Raw genomic sequence first — 24,006 nt, 5'->3', positions numbered from 1 at the left:
CTATCATGAAATAAATTGATTAATAAAAGTAGAATAAAATAAACTACTTGAATAAATTGTTTTGACACTTAATTGAGTTGAATGAATTATTCTTTCAGCTTTCATCATTTTATGTATCTATTTATTCTGCAATTAAAAATTACTATCGTCTACGATGATATCATATCATCTATTGACTAATCAATATTAAGATTGTAAGCTTATTATAATTCAAATATATTCAATTAATTAAAGTTGATGGAACATAATGTACAGTCATTTACAGTATTAATTAATATATATATCAATTATCAGTAATTAATTCACTTTGACTGTCGATAAAAAGTTAATTATTTTTTGCAACAGAGTTTATCATGCAATTCTATTTTTATAGTAAGTTTATTATAAAAAGTAACGAAAAAAAAAAATTATTTTACCGTTGATGACATGAGTTAATTAATATAAAACTCATTAAAAAAGATTGAAAAATTTCATCTCATTTTTTTGAACAAATGTAGATTATTTTATTAATAACATAGCATGTGGATGGAAAAAAATAATCTGGATCACCAGATTCTTTTTTGTTGAATAAAAAAATGTAAATTAATTTTTGTAATCTACTTAAGCAGTTGATGAGGAAATTTTAAAGATAAAATATAAAAAATGTGTAATCTTTATTTCTATTAAAGACAAATAACAGAAACGGTCGGAAATGAATATTTTTAATCATCATTAACATATCGTGATCATTTTTATGTTTATTTTCTAATTTTTATCAGCAAAGAACTTCCGGAAAATTCGAGTCTGAGAATGTGAGGGAGGTTGTTAAGTGACTAAATGAAATAAAAGGTTAACAAAATATCACGGATGTATTGGATCATTCAGTAATTTCTTTTTTAACTTAAACATTAAAACTGTCTCTCAAGATAAGTCCCATCTTTAGGGGTCCGTTTTACCCCTAAAAATGGTTATCCGTAACAATAATACGTATCTCTTGAAATTGAATGTCGAATGACATATTGCAGCCGTCACAAAATCGATGAAAACACGTCAAGATACCTTCTTTGATACTCCAATTTACCTTAAAGTTAACCAACCAAGGCTTTGCTTTTCAAAATAAGCCTAAGCTTGGTTTGTTGTTCAACACCAGTATCCCTACCCGGATCAAGATCCAGCAGAATTAAAAAAAAAGTGCCATTCTCGAAAAAGAGACTCTAATTTAGTGATCCACACCACATGATTTCAATTTCTAGAAAGTCACTAAAAATCACCATCTGGCCAACTAGTCTAGACCTGCGCAAACTCATTTGGTATTTAACTATTTTTCGTTCCCTCGAGTCACATTCTCAGTAGTCTAAAGTCATTTTAAGTAGCTATATGTCTGATAGAGCATCTTTACTCCATATGACATTTTTCTTGACGAGAAAGTAGAGTGACGAGTAAAAATGTGATGAAAAAGGAAAGAAGGATAAATTTGGACAAAGCCAACCCCTCAAGGCTTCCTGTCTCGAGTCTCTAGAGTTTAGGGACCTACAAAATCCCTCAGAACCAATTTATCTTGAGAGTGTAACACAAAAAGAATGAAAAAAAGACCATAGAAAATAAGATAGAAATATCCTAAACAGATTTACTCACTTGAACATTAAATATTGATCGATATATTCTACGCAACGGAAAATTCATTGTGACAGAAGGCACGAGACACGTGTATTCTTTTTTCACCTGATCAAAGTCCTTTCGGGTGAATAGTCAATTGACTGCGGTTTTCCATTCATTCTTTTCATTATCTAAAATTACTTAGAATTAGTTCCTTTCAAGAAAAATAACTCTAAAGGATCAAAGCACTTTTTCATTTTTTATTTTATTTTAATAACAGTAAATATTGAAAGTTCAATAAATTAACGATAGTGACACTAAAAATTAATTGATAATAATCTTTTGTTCTGGAATTAAAAAATCTTTCATTTAAATGGGAAGAATAATTGGCTCCATTTGAATGCAAGCCCTCCTCTAATTTTAACAATACGCCCATCTATTGATTCATTGGCTCCATAAATTATAAAATTATTCTAAATTTATCGTTCAATTTCATTTATTGATTTTCATTATTAAAATTAATCCTGTCATCAGGAATTAAAAAGCATTGTTTCTTTTGTTTTCAGAAACAAAACATTTACATTATGATAAAATTTAAATTCTAGACTAATTTATCGATAATTTATTTTTTGAAAGCTTTCAATGGCATTCTAAACTATTTTTTAACAAAGCAAACTACAAGTCATAACTATTTGCAACGTCTTTTATTCTACGCTGTCAAAAAGACGGTAATAAAGTTCACGATTACAGTCTCCACTATTATATCGTAGTCTGAGGGTTGTACTCACGGCTCTTTTGTGCCCCTTATTTGATGCAGTAGTACTTGAAAAAAAGATTGGAAAAGGAGAAAAAAGAATAAAAAAAGAAAGAGTAATGTTTGCTAACTTTCTACCCCTGCCAGAAACTCCAAATACGTTTTCCTGGACAATAGATGATGACCACAACTTTTCTACGCACTGGCCATCTCCCAGAAAAGTTGGAATTTACAGTCGTCCTGATGTCGGGGAAATTGCTACAATCACTCGGTGGTCAGTGACTGTATAATAATAGAAATGACAATGGAACTTCTATCTGGTTAAATAAAATGTGGAAATGAATGTGAATGAGACTCGTGTCTGCTGTCAAATGAATTTTCCATTATATTAAAAAATCGTTGATGTCATGACAACATCATTCCTGAATATTTATTCGATTTATTTTATTTAAATTCTCTCTAATTAAATCTACGGCGTATTTGTTTTTACGATGAAATTTAGCAAAATTATGATGGAATATGTTTGTTCATTACAAAAAATTTCAATAATTTATGCAATCAATTTTTGTAATTTTGAAATTATTTTTAATAATTGGAAAGCTAAACTGAAAGTTAATTTAAATTGCAAATAATTTTTAATGCAATTTTTTATTCATCACTCAAATTGTTTATCAATAATTCATACACACGGTTATGACACTCGGAAATTCAGGAATGTATTACTCGTGATTTAATCCTTAAAGATGAATTTTTATTCAGCTATAAACTCTTGAAAATATATATCTTCATTTTGCATTTTTATGCTCTACTTTCATTTTTATTTATTCAATCTTAATATTTCCTCACGGATACAAATAAACATAAATTCTTATTTTCTGTCTTTTATCACCCGCAATTCAGCTTTGACATTTCTCCAAAATTCAGTTTCGTAAATCGCTGACGTAATTTCCAATTTTACGAGCAAACTCGTGTTCTGCATAGAATGCAGAAATGTTTAGAAATCTTTACTGATTCCTGTGAATTTGTAGCTGAGGATTCCTCTGAAATGTACGACGAGCTTCTGTCAAGGATTTTCCGACGAAGGAATTCATCTATCGAATTTTGCGGGTAAATAGATGACGCTATAATCGGTTTCTCGGAACTCCATTTTCTTTATTGCACTTGTATTTTCGATAATAAAACTTTATGTACCTTCTTTTAGTACTTTAATTTAGTTACAAACTCATGAATTTCCTGTAATGTTAATGCCAGGACAACAAAAGTAAAATAGTGGGGTTTTTAGTAACGAAAATGGCGACACAAAGGAAAAGGTAAATCTTGTTTGAGAACAACGTATACGAGAGTAGGGAGTTGTCGAGTAACCCGATACAGAAATAAGGAGAAAGATGTTGAGAATAAGATTTAATAAATGCCTTGAAGCTAAGGGTAAAAAAGCAGGTAGAGTGTGAGAGTAAAACGACACATCTCGTATTCACAAAGATGAAATTCAAAGGGGGGTAACATCGAGCCTTTCGTTGACAATCATGCCTCTCTCTAATCGTATTTTGCTTTGCTCAGAAAAGAAGCAGAAGGTGAGAGTATGTCTAATATGTACCTACCTTTATATATTGATATCTATGTATTTATTATTATATACATTTTTATAGTACATATATATAGTATATACATAAAAATAGAAAGAGAAAGAAGAGACAGCGTAGAAAATAGTTCTTTGAGGTGTCAAATTGAGCGGTCTAAGCTTTTTCTTTCACTCCATGATTTTACTCTGAAATTCTGCAGGTCCTTTGATTTTCTTTTTGAACTTTCTCCGACCATTCCTTGATATTTTGATGAAATCACAAAGAAACTTTTTCATTGTTGTGCAGTAAATTTGTTAACAATAATCTATTTTTTTTTTCTATCTCGATGATTGATTGTGCTTGACATTTTTTGACGAAAATTGATGTGCTATTGCGTAGTTGACGTCTCTTTGTTGCTCATACAACCTTTATTATAAAAGAGAAATTTTTTAAAATTTATCATAATAAAAATATCTATGAATTTTTCATTCAGGAAACAACGTTTATTATTAAATTGATTAAATAAAACGAATGTGAATGAAAAATTAAATAGGACTTTTTTAATCAAGTTTTCACATAACTTGGATATTTATTCACTGTCGTAATGGATTTTAAGATGGATGGATTGGAGATGGAATGAATGAAGGAAATAAAACAAATGATGAATATTTGATTGCAATCCTCAAAGAAACAACTGTACATTTCCTTTATTCTATTCCATTGAGACGTCATTCATGTAAAAGCACGTATGGGATAATCAACTTTTTCTACTTTCGACATGTCTCTTCAACAAACGAGATGTCGTAGTAGTAGGATGTCGCCGGCTTAACCCACTCGTCTTCCTGCTTATATTCAGCTGCATCGTGTCAGCCAAGACACCAAGAAAGTGCCACTGGATTTCTTGTAATTTGATACTAATTGCATCAGTCTTACTTCGATTATATGACACTTATGGTTTTTGATCTTCTTTTCGAAATTGCAAAGAACACAAAATAAAAATGATATAAAAATATTTTTCTTATTTTAAACTTGTCAAACGTGTTTTAAACCCAACACCCGAGTCGATTGGAAATGTATAGAACACGCTGGGGTACCTGAAGAGTGTCAGTAAATTTCAACAGTGATTACAGCATTCGAGTGGAAACGAAACGTGAGACAGTAGACAGGACAATATTTTCTTCAATTTACGATCCTGATGTTGTAGAACGACTTTATTATGACACCGGTAGTGTGAAGCTACCTCGTGAAACATCGTCGGGCTTTTTTAGTCTTTTTTTTTATTTAGTCTTATCAACTGTTTGATATCAACTGAAAGAAGCATCAAAAATTCAGTTTTATCCAAAGAATTACTGATAAAGTAGATTTTTTGTTGTGTAAAATACAGAAATTGGTTAATTTTGATAAGTTTTGAAATGTTTAAAGTTTTCTATTAATTTATCAACTCGTTTAAATAATCTTCATTGCCAATAAATGTTATAATTTATATTTTTAAATTTATTTTTGCATCTTTCGGTGACAATAATCACTTTTTTTGCCATTTATTTGCAATTTAGAACTTATCTAGGTATTTTAGGCCGTATATTATTATAATTTTTATTTTTTTAATTAACTCCTAAATAAACAAACGTGACAGTCAAATAAATTTAAGGATAAAATACTTTCTTGAATCTATAAATAATTATTGAATAGTCATGACAATGACTAAGTTCAACATTACCTCAGATTTTGAGTCAACCTGTCTATCTAGGATTTGACATGTGATCCTTTGAAGCTGAAATCATCCATACTTGAAGCAAAGATCATTTTTAACTTTAGGCTTCGAAAAATGACTTCAGCCATGGAGTAGGATATCATTATAAATATTCTGTCAAGACTACCATTATCAGATTTCAAAAAAAAAATTACTCTAATTATTCATAACTTTTTTTTCCAAGTCTAAAAACATTTTTAAATTGGACAAAAAATTTGAGTATTTTGGTACCTTTTAAAATTTTTTACATCCAAGCTGATGTTGAAAAAGTCAAAGATTGTTTATAAAGCTCAACTTGCACATGTCTTTAATTTCACTTGACTTCATTAGAAATAAATGATTTTTACATAAATAGTGTCATTTAAAAATTTCTACTCCAACTTTAATAACTCTGTTGAGTGACGTATTTTCGAAACATTCGTTATTTCGAGGACACTTTTAATGTAAATATGAATTAAACTGAATTAAATGAAATCAACATTTAAGAATAAAATTATTCACCTAGTGTGCTAAAGTAAACAAAAGTCTCTCATTAAGAATAATCTACCCTCTCTTAAATCCTATTTTAGTCAAATATCTTACGTCAATAATTTCCAACTGTTGTATAATTCCCCTCGACCGAGATCGTGTCTTTGATCTTTTTTTGTAGCAAAGAAACGGTCTTGTTCAGAATTGCTCGAGAGGTGGTAAAAGATGTCAAGATGGCTGAAGGCTAGAGAGAAAAAGATAAAAGTTGAACATGATGTTTGGAATTCGTTTTCTCACGAGAATGATCGACGTCGAGTATCGATTGAGAGAAGGAAAATACGAATGATTCGCGTATGGCGAGCACCTTGAGAGGGTGCATGATTGTCCAGAAGTGAAGAGGCTGTTGCTGAGCTTCTTCTTCGACTTCTTTTCTGTCCCCATGAATAATTCAAGGTCGAAGGCCTCGTCGTGCCCAGTGTTATTTTAATTCTTCTTACATTTTCATATTCAAATGCTTGAGCTCGCGTCTCTCACGATCCGCACGTTGAATAGCATTCAATGTCGTCGAAAAAAAGTATTATCCTTAGCTTTTTTGTATTACTGTTAGGACTTTAGAAAGCGGAAATGAGCTCTACATAAAAATACTGAAGAAAAATCGGAAAAAAACAATATGGAAGTGTGAAGTGTGTTTCTTATCAACATCATTTATCATCTTTTTATAACAATCTAATATTTATTTTAAATCCTTCCATTTTTTCCATCACAAATAACAACAGATGTTGGAATATTTAATAATAAATAAACAATATTAAAAGAATTTTTTTTACTTCCTAAAATATTTAAATAGCTATTTTATTTTGGGCAGAATCAATTCAACATATTGATTGGAGTAATTTCTATTTTGAAAGGGCAAGTTTATAATTTAATAAATATAAATAAAATGATAATAAATTTGATTATAGCTGATGAATTTATCGATATAATAAATTGATTAAATTTTACACCAGTCAATAATACACCAGAAATATGACAGCTCTATATCTTGTGATATTTTAGATAGTTTGACATTTGATAATTCTATAAAATACAAAAACTGTCTGAGACAGTGATAATGTAGGTCAGTTAAATTATTTAATATGCAAGATACCATTATAGAGAGACTTCACAACTCAAACAGAAAATCAATGTTTGCTTGAAGAACCGTTTAAGTTAATTTGACTACCAAATATGATATTATTTTAGATATTAATTCTGGATAAATCCAGCCGGTTTACCTTCAGACATTTATTTGCTTTATTATTTCATTTTATTACAATCAAAGAATCAATATTGAATTTATTATTATATTTACAAATAACTCTAATAAAATAGATATAAAAATATATTTATAGTGAGAATAAATATTGATGAATTTTAACAGAAATTTATTCAAGTTTTTTAATTTATTTTTAATATAAATATTTCTGATAGTTTTGATATATGGCAAGTGTAAAAAAATTATCTGATATTTATTTGAAAAGTATGAAAAGTGTTAGCAAATGGGTATATATACATTTGATAGTTGTCTCTATATTTCTGTCGTCTTCAACCAACGCAATACGTGTATATAGTTGGGATCGATCCCACAGATGTTGGTAACTTGCGTGTGAGCAGATAGAAACCCACGGTTCTTTTCTTTCTCTTGTGTTCGCGCAGTGCGTTTCCTTTTTCTCGAGTGATACGAGAACACCGTTTGTCATAGGGGTTGAAGTGTTGAGTGTTGTATCATGTGGTAGTAACACTACAGCTCAAGTTTCGAGAGAAATTCTTGCCACAATTCGAATAACTCGCTGAAAGATAAATGTTTCTTCAACTAAACTAGAAAAAATTTCGAATTAATGTCAAAAGATGTGAAATTGGCTAGCAATTATTTTTTATATAAAGATGGAATATTCAACATATTGAGATAGAAATAAAAATAAAAAATTTTACTTGAAAGTAATGAATACATTGGATCCAATGAAAAAATAGGAATATATCAATATTTTAGACAATTCTATTTAAAATAATTCAGATGCAATGATAAAATTGTTAGATTATAAAAAATCTATTGTGATTATTTAAAATGTCGATTTTAACAATTGAAAAAAATTCTTTTTGTTCACAGTAAATTCGTTTACAGTGCAGTAAATATAAAAGAAATATTTTCAACGATTTCCATTACTTCACTGTTCCATGAAAAAAACAAAATGTCTTTGATTAATTTAGAATTTTTTATTCTTTTAAAATTCAGGATAAAATAATACTTTGTAATTCAAAATAAAATAAAATACCATGAAATAAATGTCACAATAAATTGAGTATTTATTAACGAAAAATAAATAAAATAAATTTCTACTTAAGGTGATTATAATTAGTTCTAATACGAAAAAATATATAAGCACGTGTGTTAGCCAGCTGTTAAAAAAATCTTTGATCTATTAATTTACAAAAAATTGATAGCTATCGAAAGTTGGGTTAAAAATATTTCGATTTGATAAAAATCCAAAAGAGAAATTCACGAACGACTTCTGCGAATAGAAGCCAAGGAGGATTTACGAGACATTGGCTGAAGGCTATCAAGATCTAATTAATTAAGTAAAAGGTCAAACGGATCCTAGAAGACTGAGACAAGACTTGATTGTCCTTCGAAGAAGCTCGAAATGATGTTAAGCATCAGATAAAATAATGTATTTCGCTCGACTAACATCTGAGAGTGTATGCAAACATGATAGGATAGATAGAATGCGAGAATGTTGTATGAAACGACCAAATCGGAGCCCGTGAGTCGGGCCCAGCGGGATACGACGCGACGTCCTGGTGGTTAAACATGTACAAGAGTGTTCAGGACGCCTCAGACCTGTGACTGGACCACATGGAAGAGTCGAGCAGGACAGGATGATAGTGGCAGTGCACTCTCGTAAAGAGAAAAATTGACGTGGTATGAAAATAAAGGAGTTGAAGCTGAAAATCACAGTAGTAGAGTGGAGCAAAATGACCAAATAAACGCGTGTAGCCGAGAAGATGAGGAGGGCACACACCAGCTTTAGCTACATGCTGAGTGACTTACGATCATCCTAACAGTGGTTCTCACAAGAATAAATATTATGTAAATATATAAGAGACACCTCGAGACTCTACGCAAGGAAATAACATGTCAGTTATCTATATTGAAAAAAGAACTTGAGATTGATGTGAACATGCCGTTATGTTTATTATGCTGGTTAACGTTCATAAATTTCATTTTATAAATATCAATCCAACCGTAATTGTATGTCGCCAGTATTTTTTGTCTCACTGTCTCTGTTTTGCGAGCACATTTTTTCAAATTTAAACTACTTTGACAATACAAACAATAATTTAATTAGTTTGAATTATTGCTTTTTTTGTTTTAGAGTAATTTAATTATTAATCATATTCAACCCTGAGAAAAACTGTAAATGATTACATAAAGATAAAATATTATTTTAAATACAAGATTAAAGTCTAGATAATAGTATAATTTTTTGTTGAAATTAATGGTGCTCGAAGATCAGGTGAAAGACAAACTGAAGACAATTGATTTAGATCTAGAGGTGCTTCTTTATCTGTTTGAGATGATTAATCGTTTTGTCAATTTTGATGGCCCACACAATATGGGTACATTAAAATACAAAAATTATTGATAAAAAAATGTTCTCTAAGAATTTAAATGGAAAATATTATTTAATAATGTCATTAAAAATCGTTTGATTATCCTCTGATGTAATAATTGTTTTAGAAATAATTTTTTCCTTGGTCTCTTACGAAAGCTTTTCCATTTTTCATGCAGTCCATTTTGAAAGTATAATTAACACTTATCAAAAAGGTGATTAATAAATTAAAAATTGATTTAAATAATTCAGCTTGAAGATTATTTTATTTTTTCATTGAATAAAAACTTTGAAGTTATGAATCATTCTCATTAATAATTAAAATGACTTTAATTTATTCCCTCACTTTGTTTCGCAAATAAGCACTGTTATTTTTATGAAAAAGTAATTTTTATTATTCACTGGCTGTCCATCTTGTGTTTACATTGGAGAGTTGAAAAGTGGTTATAACACGTGGGATGAACGTTGAAAAATATCCAAAGTGATCAGTATAACTCTTTCTTCATTCGTTCAAATACACGTTAGAGCTTTAATGAGAAGTTGAATTTTTAACAGTAGAGTTAATTAATTTCTCCATTGGGAGGCAGGTGTATGTGAGAGGCTGCGTGCATCTCGTTTGAAGATGAGTGGCGGACATCCCACACAACTACATCATGATGATCAGACAGACAGATGCACACACAATTACTGCGGATTCATGGGCGTGTCTCATGTTCGTACGTTAATCGAGCTTTACCCTTTTTCTCTCTTCATCCTCATTCTTCTTTTATTGAGATTTCCATCTCGAGGATACTTGTCACAACAGTAAATCTTTTTTTCATATATTCGACATTATTGCTTTTTCCAATTTACTCCAACATTATTCTGCTTCTGTTTAAATAACATTCAAACCAGCAGTTTTAGTTCATTTGTATCGAATAATGAGCTCTTTTTATCATCTGATGCAGTCAATTGGATGCACGGAGAAAAGGATTGAGCAAAAATTACCTGGTAAGGAAAGAATTTGTACTAAGAGGAAGGGTCAATTTTATTATCTTGCCAGGTTAATTTTACTCGAAACAACGTACCACAATTGCGCTGAATTGCAACTTTTTTTTCTTCAATCATTTTTCTTATGTTATGTTGTCTCAAAATCTTAAATTTTCAAGTGTTTTAATATGATGTCACTTATTTAATTAATATTTTTATGCGTTTCGAACTACTTGAAAGTGCATTAAAATAAAACATCATGATTTACAGTGATTAGCATCATATATTTTATTAAAACAAAATGTAAAAAATAATTTAACTAATAATTAGCCAAGTTATTAATTCATTTAAATACTCGACCTCGTAATAGAGATAATTTGATAAAATTTGAAATAATTTTTACAATCATAATAAAAATTAATTTCTATAATTATTATAAAGAAATTAAACGTCAATAATTTAGTAGGCTTTGAGATTAAAAAAAAATAGCAATGCTAAATATCTTATTTTTTTATTATTTATCCTTATTAAAAGTATTTTAAAACCACGTCTAAAAGTTTTGCAAAAACTAAAATTAATATTCAAACGACTTGTCTCCAGCATCTTTTATATTTAATTATTTCGAATATTTTTGGATATGAAATACAATATGCAAACTATAGTCATGTACCAATGATGACAAAAAACACAAAATCGCAGGAGTCTACCTCCTGCTGTCCTCTGCGCGTTCGTTGAATTTATATGTGCGATTCCTCCGAAGAATTATCGCGCTTCTACAGTCACGCCATAATCGTTTGTCATCCTGATTAAACGACGAGAATTTTATAAGTACTCATACTATATATGTATATTTAATACATTTTCCACTTGAGAATCAATTATGTGCTTAACATGAATAAAGATTTCCCACCGATTAAAAGTAACGGAATTTAATGAACCAATTATTTAGACATTTTTTCACCATAAATATGTTACCATTAATCAAATCGAAATGTGTTAAATGATTTATTATCTAGATCAGTGCTTACCTAACTCGATAGTTTCCAATTACTGGTGATCTGCAACAAAAAAACAATTACTTGTAAATAAATATTGTCAATGAATGATCCATTAAATGATTTAGAAGAAAAAAAAGTTTATTAAAAATGACAGGAATGATTTTAAAATTAAAAAAATCTGTCATTTGTCTATTACAATATGGATGGAGACAACAATTATTTTACAATATCATTTTTTTTTGTAAAAAAAATAATAATTAAAATAATTCAGTCTAGTCTTATAGGCTTAGACTGTTGTTATAAAATATTTTTCTTTCGCTTCTGTGTTGGAAAGTTTATTATTTTTTTTTTTTAAATATCTTGAGGCAATCTACTCTTTGGTAATTGAGTCTCAAAGCTATAAGAACGATTTTCACTCCAAACTACTCTAACTCAATAAAAAGTTGTAAGACATTTGATAATATTTTCTTTAATAGAAACAAGGAAGCTTTCAAATCAAAACTTATCTGCCAGTTTTATTTTTATTTTTAACAAGGAAAAAATTCTTTACCTTAAAAAAATGGGGTTTCGAATTCAATTGGTTTTCGGAGTTCTATAAGGAGTAAATATTCATTGAAGATGAAAAAAGTATCTTAAAGTAGTGGATTCAAGTTTTAAATGGCTTTAAAATGCTCTTTGAAAGTCTTAAGATAATTCTCAGCAGCAAATAAAATAATTTTTTCTTTTCGGGAATAAAACCGTGTACTTCATGAAGTTTAAGTCGAGATGGTGAAAAAGAAAATTAAAGTCAAGGAAAGTTTTTTTTTCAAATGAATAATACAGTTGGTAATGCTTTTGATGAAAGTTAAAACCCCAATTTAATTATTCAAACTCTAGGAATTTTTGTTAAATTATTTAAAATTGCTTTTAGATTTTCATTAATAAAAAAATTCAAATATTTTAGTGTTAATAATAAATAATAAAAAGAGCACTTTTAAAAAATATAAAAATATGAAATTTACTTTTCACACTCTTAATGAATAACAAAAAGTAATAGTTTGCCGCAAGGTGTGAAAGAAGAACCGCAAGTTCATTCGTTAGGGTTGAACCCTGTAGTAATTTGATGCTCCTTGACACTGCATATATATACACTATATACTTCTATACGGAGTTGCTTTTATATTCTGTGTTTTACAGTGTGACACCTTTCTCATCGAGTGTCGCGACACCCTTTTTCTTAATCAATCCTCATCACAGTCGATCGGCGACGACACCCCAAGGTGTGTGTGTGTATGGATACTCGAGATATCCGTTTCCTTTTGCTTGTGCGCATTGAGAAGAAGACCAAGAAAGTCCTCGTGTGGCTCTTTGTAGATAAAAAAAAGACAAAGATAAAAAGGCGAATGGACCGGTCTGGCGATTCGCCAGAGTCACACGGGAGGTCTCACTTGAAATACGCGGTGTGAGATGTCAAAAGTCGGTTTCAAATATCGTCGACATGACAACGCACACTAGACATTTTATTTATTACTCCGATCGATCAGGATAGATTATTTACTATTGATGATGAAGCGAGTTTTGAATTTTAAATTGAACAAAAAAAAACAATCTTTTCCGATCATGTTTCAAATATTTTTTTTTTTGTGAAACTTGAACGTCTGTCGTTTAATCTGAAGTATCGAAATGGTCAAGAAATAACTATTTGTATACATCCAGAGGAAGAGAATAAAATAATTCTGGTATTTTTTATAAAAGGGAGGAAATAATATCCAAAGATGTAGACAGTAAAAAGCACAACGTCTTTTCGCTTGGGCTACCATAGTCTACATTAACATTGAAAAAAGGATGACATTTAAGCTTTGTAAGTTTAAGTCTCGACAGTCCGGTGCACTTTACGAGAAAAACAATCTTCTATAAACATGATTAAACTTGTCTTTTAAAGTAATTGTATGTTATGAAGCATCTGATTTAATAAACCATTTAGTTAATTTTACAAGAGTCGTAATTGCTTCATTTTTATTGAAATGATAGTAGAAAGCATCATGTTCATTAATATTGACAATTTTATATAGTATTGTAAAACATTAGTGCACATGTGTATGACAGTTAACTAATTTGTTTATGTTTAGTTTGTGACCAAAATTAGAGCTTCAGATTAATTAATTTCACCTGTCAGAATTCATAAACTTTCTAATTAGCTTTTGATCATTCTCGAGTTGGTATTCCACTCCAATTTACAATATAATACACGTTCTGTTCGTATTTTCTAACATTTTTAATCCTTGATATCTCAAAAAAAATGTAAGAAAAATTGTACAATTGTAACATAATATGTAAAATTATTTACTCTTTAGATTACTATTAAAAACGAGGAGTCAAGTTTGAAAAAATAATCATCTGAAATATTTTAACTTAAAATATACTTAAAAGAATCCTCCATGAGATATTTCGTAAAATTTTATTATTTTATTTATCTTAAATTAATTAAATAATAAATATTCATCTCACATTTTTTTCTGTTTTAAATTAACATCGAGTTCATAAAGCTGCTTATTCATAGCACTTTTGACACACCTTTTAATGAAGTCTGACATTTAAATGTGACAGAGTATGAGTTTATTTATCTAAAATGAGAAAAAAATCTTCCATTTACGTCAAATAACTTCTTCATCTTTCAGCAAATTTCGCAATGTAAACTTTAAAAGGTTTCTTTGAATATCATAGCTTATCTTGATCTTTAAATCGGTTTCTCATAAGCAGATGTAACGCAGCTATGAAGAGTAAAGTTGGCCGGAAGATCAGCACCGAATATAGTAGAACGTTGGCCTCAACAGCAAAGCGAACCTCGCCGTGGGCCAAGTGAAATGGCGCGTGCCCAGAGGATTTCACGCCGCGTTAGCTACGCTGTTAAACCCTTATTTCTTCCTTTGCCTTCGTCTATATCCTATACTCTAGCCTCTTTGGCTTCTTCAACCTTTTATCCCTCCAGCATCTTTTTCTATTTCGCGATCTCGCGCTACGACTCATTCCCCATCACTTCCACCCAATACAATTCAATACATCTGGATATAAGAGCTAGGGAAAGGTATCAAATTGCCAATATTTGAATGTTGCAGACGGAGATTTTGCTTCTGCTGCTTTTGCGATGCTTCATTGGATATTTTTAAAGGATCATGCTGAAGGTAAGTGATACTTTGAAAATTATTTCTCACACTGTTTCTGTACAATGGCTTTCATATTTTATCGAATCTTCAGATTCGTTTATTTTATTTAAATAATATCAGAATAATGTTTATCAATACCAACGTCTTATCAATCCTTTAAAATACAAAAAAAAAATGGATCTGAGCTTACTTTGGGCCTTGACTAATTTTGTCATTAATTAATTCATTGTCTAATGTTTTAAAAAATTAGCAATAAGATTTAAACATTTTTCAACATTGAGGATCCAATTATATTATTTTTATTTTAGAATATAAATGATGGTTTGAATAACGGTATATTTTTTACAATAATAATGATGTAAAAAGTAGGTAAACAAAAGCTCGTTTAAATGAAGTTCCTTATTTTATTCATAGACTTGCGTGTGCACAACAAAGAATAATAATATATTCTCCACGCAACTTTGGTACAAAAGTGCAAATTTTTTAGCACCTGTAAACTTCTATTGACGATGAAGGAGTTAAAAAAGAGAAGATAAACAATCAACGAGATTGGAAGCTAGTTTATAAGTCATAAAGTCTTGCAGATACTTTCGAAACAAGTCTCTAACTATAACGAGTCTCAGTGTGTAGAGTGCTATGTATTTTAGCTTTCTATAGTTCTATAGGTGTGATAACAAGAATTCTCGAGAACTCTTTCTCTCTCTGTACAACTTGGGTGTGTCCCCTATGTGATCGTGAACGAAACATTTGCGTTTATTATTTTCTCTCTGTCTATCACTCTATACATATACATACCTGCACACGCATACATAAAACACTCGACTGGAGCTCACACTCGTTACAAGTGCGTGGATGAGTGTCTTTGTATTTACTCGAGACAATAAGACGCGCGTCAAGCATATAAATAAGCGTCGATTTATCCTCGGTCACAAAGATATTCATCGGATATCTCTGGTAGTCACGGAGGCAAAGACGATTGAGGTAACGATCATCTCTTTCTCTCAAGGGAGGGAAATGAGAGGAACAATTTACGAGATATTACTTGATTCCTCTTCGTGTGCGTTTATAGATTTCTCTAATGGAATTTTTTTCGACATTTCGGGATTTACAATCAAGATATTAACCAGCTAGAGACAAATACTTTATCCATCTCTAGCCAATTTATGGAGAATTAAGATTATTCATTTGCCATTCAAGTTTTCAGAGTCATAAAAAATTTATCAAATTAAATACATTTTAAAATAAATTATTTTCAATATTACACGAAGAAACGTTTATTTATTTATATTATTATTAGACTTATATTTATAATATTGAATTAAATTATTTATAGTATTTATTACTTTATTAATGAAAACAAATATATTAATGAAATAATGAATACATTGTTAATAACCATAGCTCAAGCTACACAATTATAAAGAGATTCTTTTGCGGCTTACGAATTATACGTCAGACAGACTTGCAAACAAGATTCATTAACTATTAATAAAGAGGCCGGGTGCGACTGGTCGACTCGAACTTTTAACTTCACAATTGATGTCCTTGAAAACTAAAAATCACTCTACTTCTCTTGCTTTCAAATTTCTCAGTTTTTAAAAAAGTTTTCTTAAAGGAGTATGAAGAAATTAAGATTGTTAACAAATTCGATCAGGTATTTATTATGTAATTTTGTGTCGAATCAAATTGGTTCAAAGTCAAAATAATTTTTCTTTTCCAAGACATGCGAAACAAATGTCCATGTGCATGCGTACATAAAATTTTTTTTAAAAGCAATTGATTTCTGCTCTGGAGATTTCAGAAATTGTTTTTAATTCGAAAAATTGGATCCATTGCAATAATTTCCAAAGAAGGAATTAATTTATTTATAATGCTGAATAAAATTTCTAATAAATATATTTATTCTTCTTTATTTATTGGGGAAGTGTTGTATTTATTTTAGAGGAAGATTGACAATGGAGAAAGTTGAGAAAGCCTTTGGAAATGTCTTGAAATTAACTAAATCGGAGGTCGATTATAACTTGGACGAACAGCTGTGAGCATTATCAATACCTTGATAGTAGTTCCAGTAGAATAGTGAGAAAGTGATGTAGACTGTATCGTTATTAATGCTGTTGCTGTAATGTTGGTTCAATTCTCATGGGCTCGATTAGTTACACTGATTATCATCAACCACACAAATCGCTTTGCACGGTCGTGTCTCCTCACGCCCAATTTTACTCATACGTTTACGTTCCCATTGCTCTCTCAGCTGCATTTTAATGCGTTCAACTATTTACCTTTTAGTCGATCGCATAATTTAACTTGAACATACTTAGGGTCTACAATTTCTTCGGTAATTTTATGCTGATTTCTATTATCACTTGTGAAAATCACAGAAAATATAATGTAATAATGCAGTCCACTCTAGAAGTAATTGAAAAGTTTCCATTCACAGTGATTACTCTTTTCTCAATGGTATTTATTACTACTGATTGAATTTTTTAGACCGGAAGGGAAATCTTTGGATAATAGGATACACTGAGTGAATGAAAAATTAATCCCTTTGATGGTTTAAAATTAAGCGGATAAAAAAGATGTATCAAAAATATTATTTGTTGAAAATGAAATAACATTTTATATAAAATTGGCATAGACAAATGTTGATGTCTTTGAAAAAAAATTAACTAATTCAAGTTATTACATTCCAATCAAATTTATTGCTAAATGTGCTCAAATTTTTCCAGTGTATGTTTCATTCATCTGAAAAATGCAAATAGAATTAAAATACGAGAAAAAAAAATAGTTCAGTTATTCATTTATTCAAAAATATTCATTGGTTTATTTGAAGAAATGAGAATTTTTTAATTTCATTCGTAATATAATCTTTATTACGAAATCTTCTTTTTATTCAATATAAGATTGTTCCGTAATATTAAAAATAAAACGAATAATTCTTAAAGGACGACTATTCAATTATTAAATCAACTTTTTTCTTATTATTTCTTTGAGATTAAAAATGACAAAAATATTTTTATTGAAAAATGTTTTAAACCAAAGATTTTTAATCTAGAAAAAGATTAATATGTCAGACATTTAATAAAAGTCCATTGGAAATAATTATAAATAAATATTAATTCCATAATTTGATTTTTGGAGATAAAATAAAAATTCCGTCTAAAATATTGATCGTTAAACCCAATAATAAAAATTTCGGGATCAGCGTCAGGAATAAAAGGGCGAAGAAAGGATTAATGTCGATTAAGTAGACATGGCATTGACAGTATCTAAGAAGAATAATCAGAAAAAAGATGTCGAAGCATCAAACTATTTCCATCTTACTTTTTCATCATTTTCTGTGTATTGGTAGATATGAGGACGTTTCTTTTTCTTTTTCTTTCCTCAAGGGAAAATGCTTCAGTTGCAGTAGAATCGTGTAGCCAAGGGAAGATTATATGAAATCGTGTTGGGATGTAATCCGCTTTTCGTTGAACGTTCACCCGCCATCACAACCCTGTAGTGCGTGATTTTTTCGATTTATCCTCCGCATCGATGAGTATCTTCAGAGCCGTTAAACGCGTCTCTTAAATCACACTCGACCCTCATATTTCCAGAGGTAAAAGAAATTTGAAAATATTTTTCCAAGCAAAATAAATATTGAGAATGGTTCTAAGATCGTTTATCGTTTATGTACAGCAATGTTAGATTTTGCAGAATATTTTTTTCTATTTAATAACATTTTTTTTAACTCACAGCAACAAAAAACATCTTTTTATTTAAAAATATCAAACTTGAAAATAATTTTTCCTAAAGTTGAATTTATTTTATTCCAAGTCAAACTCTTCCTTGGTATAAATGGGTTTAACATCACCAGCATTTTAAATAAAATTTCAAATGTTTGAATAAAAGATGGATTGTACTGGTTACATTATATTCCGTAGTAATTAAGAAATATTTTTGCACACTAATAAGGCTATGTTTAATAATTAAGATATGATTTTTTACTCCTAAAAATCTCTTCTCTCAGTGTAGAGAAAGGAAGTGATTTTTTGGCATTAAGCAAAAATGTATTGAAAAAAATTTCAATTATTTTTATCCATTGTTAAATCCTGTAACAAAAACCCAATTATTCTAGTATTTTTCATTGAGTTCAATCGTCATTTTTATTGATCAAAGATTCAATCACTATTTGATTGGTTCAAGCCAAATGGATTTGTAATCCACCTACACATTCAGCTCTCTCGACATCAATCTCATGTCTAAACGATCAGGCTTAGGGTCGCATTATTTATCTGAGAAATTAATAAAATATAAGTTTGAGGTAAAAATAAATAAAGAGAGAATCACGTCGAGAATAGTGGAATTTCGACAGTACCACCAAGTCGGCATACGAAAACATTTCGATGCTCCTCTCGAATACTAATCCCTACAGTGTCTGGAAAAGAATTCACACAAGTTTCCCCATTTACATAAAAATATACAGCGCGTGATTTCGTGAGACGTGAATCGCTTCCGACGGTATATATAAAATTACAAAAACCCCATGCAGTTATGTCATGCGTCTTTGGAAGGCGCGAAGGCGTGCAAAAACATTATATATTGCATGATGCCAGTTTCCATATCGTTGCAGTTTCTGTTAACACACCCTTGTTAATATTATTTATGTACTGGTTTACCCGATCACGTCACGAACAAAATAAACAGATAAATGAGTTCCCTGCAGCGAAAAAAAATATTGCTAAATTACTTGAGGATTAATTGTTTTTTTATTTGTCAAAAGAAGAATGAATAATAAGTAATGAGAGCTGATTTTGACGCAATTTATGGATACTTTCAAACTATTGTGAAGCACTGGTACCTTTCAGGACATTTTTCAACGATGAATTATAATTCTGCATGACTAATTAACATACAGAATAAATTATCACGAGAATAATTTTTTGATGATAATTTTATTAAGCTTTGGAAAATATATTTTTTTTAAAATACTCATTAGTTAACGATTATGATGGAAATGAAGGGTAAATAATAGAGCGATAAAAATTAATAGAGTTTAGGTTCTGTTGATCAAACAAAATTCCTTTCATCAATAAAAGGTATAAAAATATTTCCAAGCCTTTCAAGTACCCAATTTTCTTATGTTCAAACAATTTTTTTTAATAATAACTCGTCGGTCGTTATGCAATTACATTAACCGTTGCATGTTCCATTAATGAACTGCCAGTGGAAAAGAAGTAAAGGCAGGATAATAAGTAATTTACATTTCGACAAGAAGATGACGGGTCATTTTCATGGGTGAAAATACTTTTCTTTTTTTTATTGTTTATAATAGAATTTAATGAATATAGTCTTGGAAATTTTCTAGACATGTTGACAGGAAATTTTCTTTGCCTAAGGGTCCAATATATAAAGTCCTCATATCCTTGTGCCTTTTTAGGATCTACTTTGTTGGTATATGAGGCAGTTTGACAATTTCTCTGGACGGGAAATAGCCTGGAGGACAAATGGCTTTAGCTTTCTTCTGAAAATCACTAGAATTTCGTCATTCTTTTTGCGATTCTCTCTCTTTTTCGGTCTGTTATTGCTTCGTTATTTTTATTTTTCAACTTCAGAGGGTCGAAAACATATACATTCAAACATTGAATTTAAGTTACGTTGGTTGAACACGCAAGAGAAGCACCATGACACTAGGGATATTTCCAGCTTGACGGTAGCCTGCCGCTTGAACACGTGTGTTTCGTACGTTTACCTTTGATCTCGGTGGCCTTTATGTTGGTCATTTCATTCTTTTAATTTTCATCCATCTTATGAAAGTCTGTTTAATCATTGCCATTAATAATAAAGTCCTAATACCTTCGATAAAAATTTTTATTTAAATAATTTTTTATTTACTGCAATAATTGCAACTATACTATAATTGCGTTTTGGTGCTACATAAAAATATTTAATATTGATGATGTATTTTTTTGGACAATTAGAATTCTAGCCCATTTGTCAACAAAAAAGTTAAATTAACTATGATACAATGCATTTCGTGATATAAGAGGGATGGTAGAGTAGAGGAGAGCTACATTAAAACGAGTGCAAGTACGAAAAATAGGAGAATATTCCCGTGTTTGGGATAGCTTAAGTGGAAGGTCTGGGTTCGATCCACAGTCCTAGCAGTGTATTTTTCCCGAAAAAAATCATCCTGTGCAAGTCGTAAAGCTGTCAATTATAACTAAATAAGTTGTTAGAACGTAAAGCTCTAATTCTAAATAATTATTTCATATTTTATGATTCAGGAATTTCGCTACAAAAAAAAAACAAGAAAAAATCATTAAAACGAGAAATTCAATAAAATAACAAAATTTTCTCGTAACTGAAAATTTAATTAAACATAAAATCCAATATGACAGGACAGTTGTATGAGAACAAAGGTAATAACATAACATAACAGCTGTCGATAAATCGATATGTGATTTCAAAATCAAAGATAAAGTGGGACATGTATTGACATGAGTGAAAAGATGTGTGTATGTATGGTGGTGTTAAAATGCTCTTTGTCATCACATACATACGTTCAGAAATATTTACTAAATTCAGATATCCGTATTTTCGAGAACCAATAAATGGCAATTTAATGCTGTCAACGTCGTGGATCGATAGCTTCTGGCAATGAGAGACGAACCAGAAAGTAACCCTTTGACCGAGCTCTACGTTAATATGGTGAGTCGTCCCTTTATTTCCGGCTGTCACCGTAGGTCCTATAATACGCTTTATACCCTCCCACTATGCAGCTCTACTCTTGGATAGACTCGGTTATTGCATGAACCACGCCCTCACTCTCTGTCAAGAGGATTTAATTACAAATTAATTGTGATGCATAGCTTTAGGGGTAATTGCTACACTAGGTTAAAACCATACCTCCTTCTATATTATTTTACTTATTTTACTTGACATTTATTTTTATTTATTCTTGGCTCATTATTATTCACATTTATTTCACCAGAATGATCATTCATCCTTTTAATTACCTTTTATTTTTAAGTGAAGGAATTTAATCTAATTTCATGGCAATCTAGTGCATTCATTTTAATCATTTCAAATCTTGTTGTTTTAACTAAATATCCACGAAGTAAAATACCTAATGAATGACCATCATTATTCAGTGAATGATGAGTTAGGACATGAAATACTATTAATTACTATTTAGTATTTCTTGGAATTAATTTAAAATGTCAACATGGCAGTTAAGAGTTAATTAATAATATTTTATGCAGTAGAGATACTAAGAAATTATGTTTATTTTTATTTCGATTATGATGGTTTGTGATAGCTCTTGAATAAAAATATAAAATTGACATGAATAGATTTTTATTTATCTAGAGTACCTCATTATTTTTTAATATACCTCATGTTATACCAGGTACCCCATATTGCCTCAATCTTTCCTGACTGATCATTCACCAAATAGCAGTGGACATATTATTAGGCAGCTTATCGTATTTGAACTTATTTCTCTAAAGTGGCATAAAAAATTTAAATCAAAATAATTATCTAGATCATTTAACTAAAAATGATATTAATGATTTAATAATAATAATTTTTTATTTAACCCAACATATTCCTAGATAAATTCTGACAAAAGTAAATTGAATAGAATTAACTTTGATGGACAGACTATTGATATGAATCCGGCAGATATCAGTGAGACCAGGTGTTTACGAGTACTGGATACAATGGTGAATTTACAGAATTTAATGAGACGACTCTGTAACGGGATTACACGCTTTTCTCTATGTCACTTGGTTCATTTGAAATGGCTCATTATAAGAACGCCCGAAGTGGACTATGACCTATAGTATTATGTAGCTTAAAGCAAACACAATATTATGTCAGCATATTTTTTTTGATTCGTTTCGATTTCTATTTATCTAACAATTTCTTTTTCAAATTCCCCTCGTGTTTTTCATCATAAATTCTGTTATTCGAAGGAAAAAATTCACAATAATCACGAATTTCATTATTCAATTGTTGTAAATGAATTCATTTAAATACATTAAATGGTAGAATTTTTCAAGTCAATTATTTTCCTGTTTAAATAATCGAGAATTTATCAATAATACTTTGAGAAGAAAGTTAAGTTGTTTTTCATTTAAAAAAATGCAATAATGAGTACAAAGCTAATTTAAATTTATAAAAATACTTTATTTGAAGAATAGATAACAAAAATTGTTAAACAATTTTTGTTCGTAGGAAGCATGATAATAGATAATAAAATAATTGAGTAGGCTTTCTCAAGAGTAATGTGTATTTCAATTTCAATTATTGCAAAATGGGGCTATAATGTGTGCAATTATTTCATGTCAGGACACCAACGTAATCAAGAGTCAATCTTGATTTCTTACCTGATTACTTTCTTAGATTAGATTACAGTAATCCCCTCAGCCTCGAGATGTGAATTAAGTCGAATTAACTTCACTATTGTTTTCGAGTTTATTATTTTAGTTTATTTATATAACAATCAATTAATGATCAACTTTCTCATTTCAAACTTTTTTTATCTTTAGGTGAACTCAAAATAAGTTTATCAATTTTTTTAAATTGTCAAAAACTTATTTCACTTCGACTTACACCACTAATACAACTATTTGTTTCTCTATTTGTTGTTTAAAAAATTTTTTAAACTGAAAATTAATTTTTTGAATCAAATTTAAATCACAATTATCAGCAATGAGCTCGATTAAGATTGATCGAACATTATTATCGTTGGAATAAAATTAAGTGAGTTATTGGAAAAAAAAACTAATTAAAAAAAAATGAAATGTTTAATAAAAATAAATTTATCACAACACTTTAATTTATTCACTCTTATAGACAACAGGAAGCATACACCTTTGATAAGATTCTTTTGAAAGCAGTATGAGAATTAATGACAATAAAAGTCTCCGAAAAAAGGCATCAACTTCTGCATCAGAAAGTTCCTATGGTCTGGACCAGGTTGCACAGTAGACGCGCGAGAAATGCACGCTCGCTCGAACGCCTCGTGCTTTTATCGATGCTAGGACACGAGAGCGCATGCTTTAGATGTCTAGTTGAACATTGCATGTGCGCGTATCGCAATTTTTATCTCGCTCCTTTCTTCTAACTGTGCAGCCCTAAAGCTTCTGAATGTAATG

At 29.9% G+C, this 24,006-nt stretch overlaps 2 protein-coding genes across 3 annotated transcripts in view; one reads left to right on the top strand and one right to left on the bottom strand.

The window, feature by feature from the left end:
• LOC118065906 (uncharacterized) overlaps positions 1–24,006 on the top strand; it is a 122,545-nt gene that overhangs the window by 42,640 nt on the left and 55,899 nt on the right. Inside the window, exon 2 of the mRNA XM_035081515.1 lies at positions 14,819–14,884. Within this exon, the coding sequence (XP_034937406.1) occupies positions 14,876–14,884 (9 nt within the window). The 5' untranslated portion in view covers positions 14,819–14,875. The remainder of the gene's footprint in view (positions 1–14,818; positions 14,885–24,006) is intronic.
• LOC118065901 (frizzled-2-like) overlaps positions 1–24,006 on the bottom strand; it is a 77,894-nt gene that overhangs the window by 28,287 nt on the left and 25,601 nt on the right. The window contains exons 1-2 of one of the 2 annotated variants that reach the window (XM_035081477.1): positions 23,236–23,836; positions 11,754–11,783 (exon numbers count right to left, since the gene is read on the bottom strand). The gene's annotated coding sequence lies outside the window, so the exon portion shown is untranslated. Of the gene's footprint in view, positions 1–11,753; positions 11,784–23,235; positions 23,837–24,006 lie in introns of those variants that run through there. The other variant, XM_035081478.1, reaches the window with a different exon arrangement.

Source organism: Chelonus insularis, unplaced genomic scaffold (genome assembly GCF_013357705.1).
Source record: "Chelonus insularis isolate UGA/USDA-ARS -01 unplaced genomic scaffold, ASM1335770v1 contig_324_pilon, whole genome shotgun sequence".
Taxonomy (NCBI): domain Eukaryota; kingdom Metazoa; phylum Arthropoda; class Insecta; order Hymenoptera; family Braconidae; genus Chelonus; species Chelonus insularis.
The sequence above is the reverse complement of the archived record's forward strand: the minus strand, read 5'-3'. Positions and strand labels throughout refer to the sequence as shown.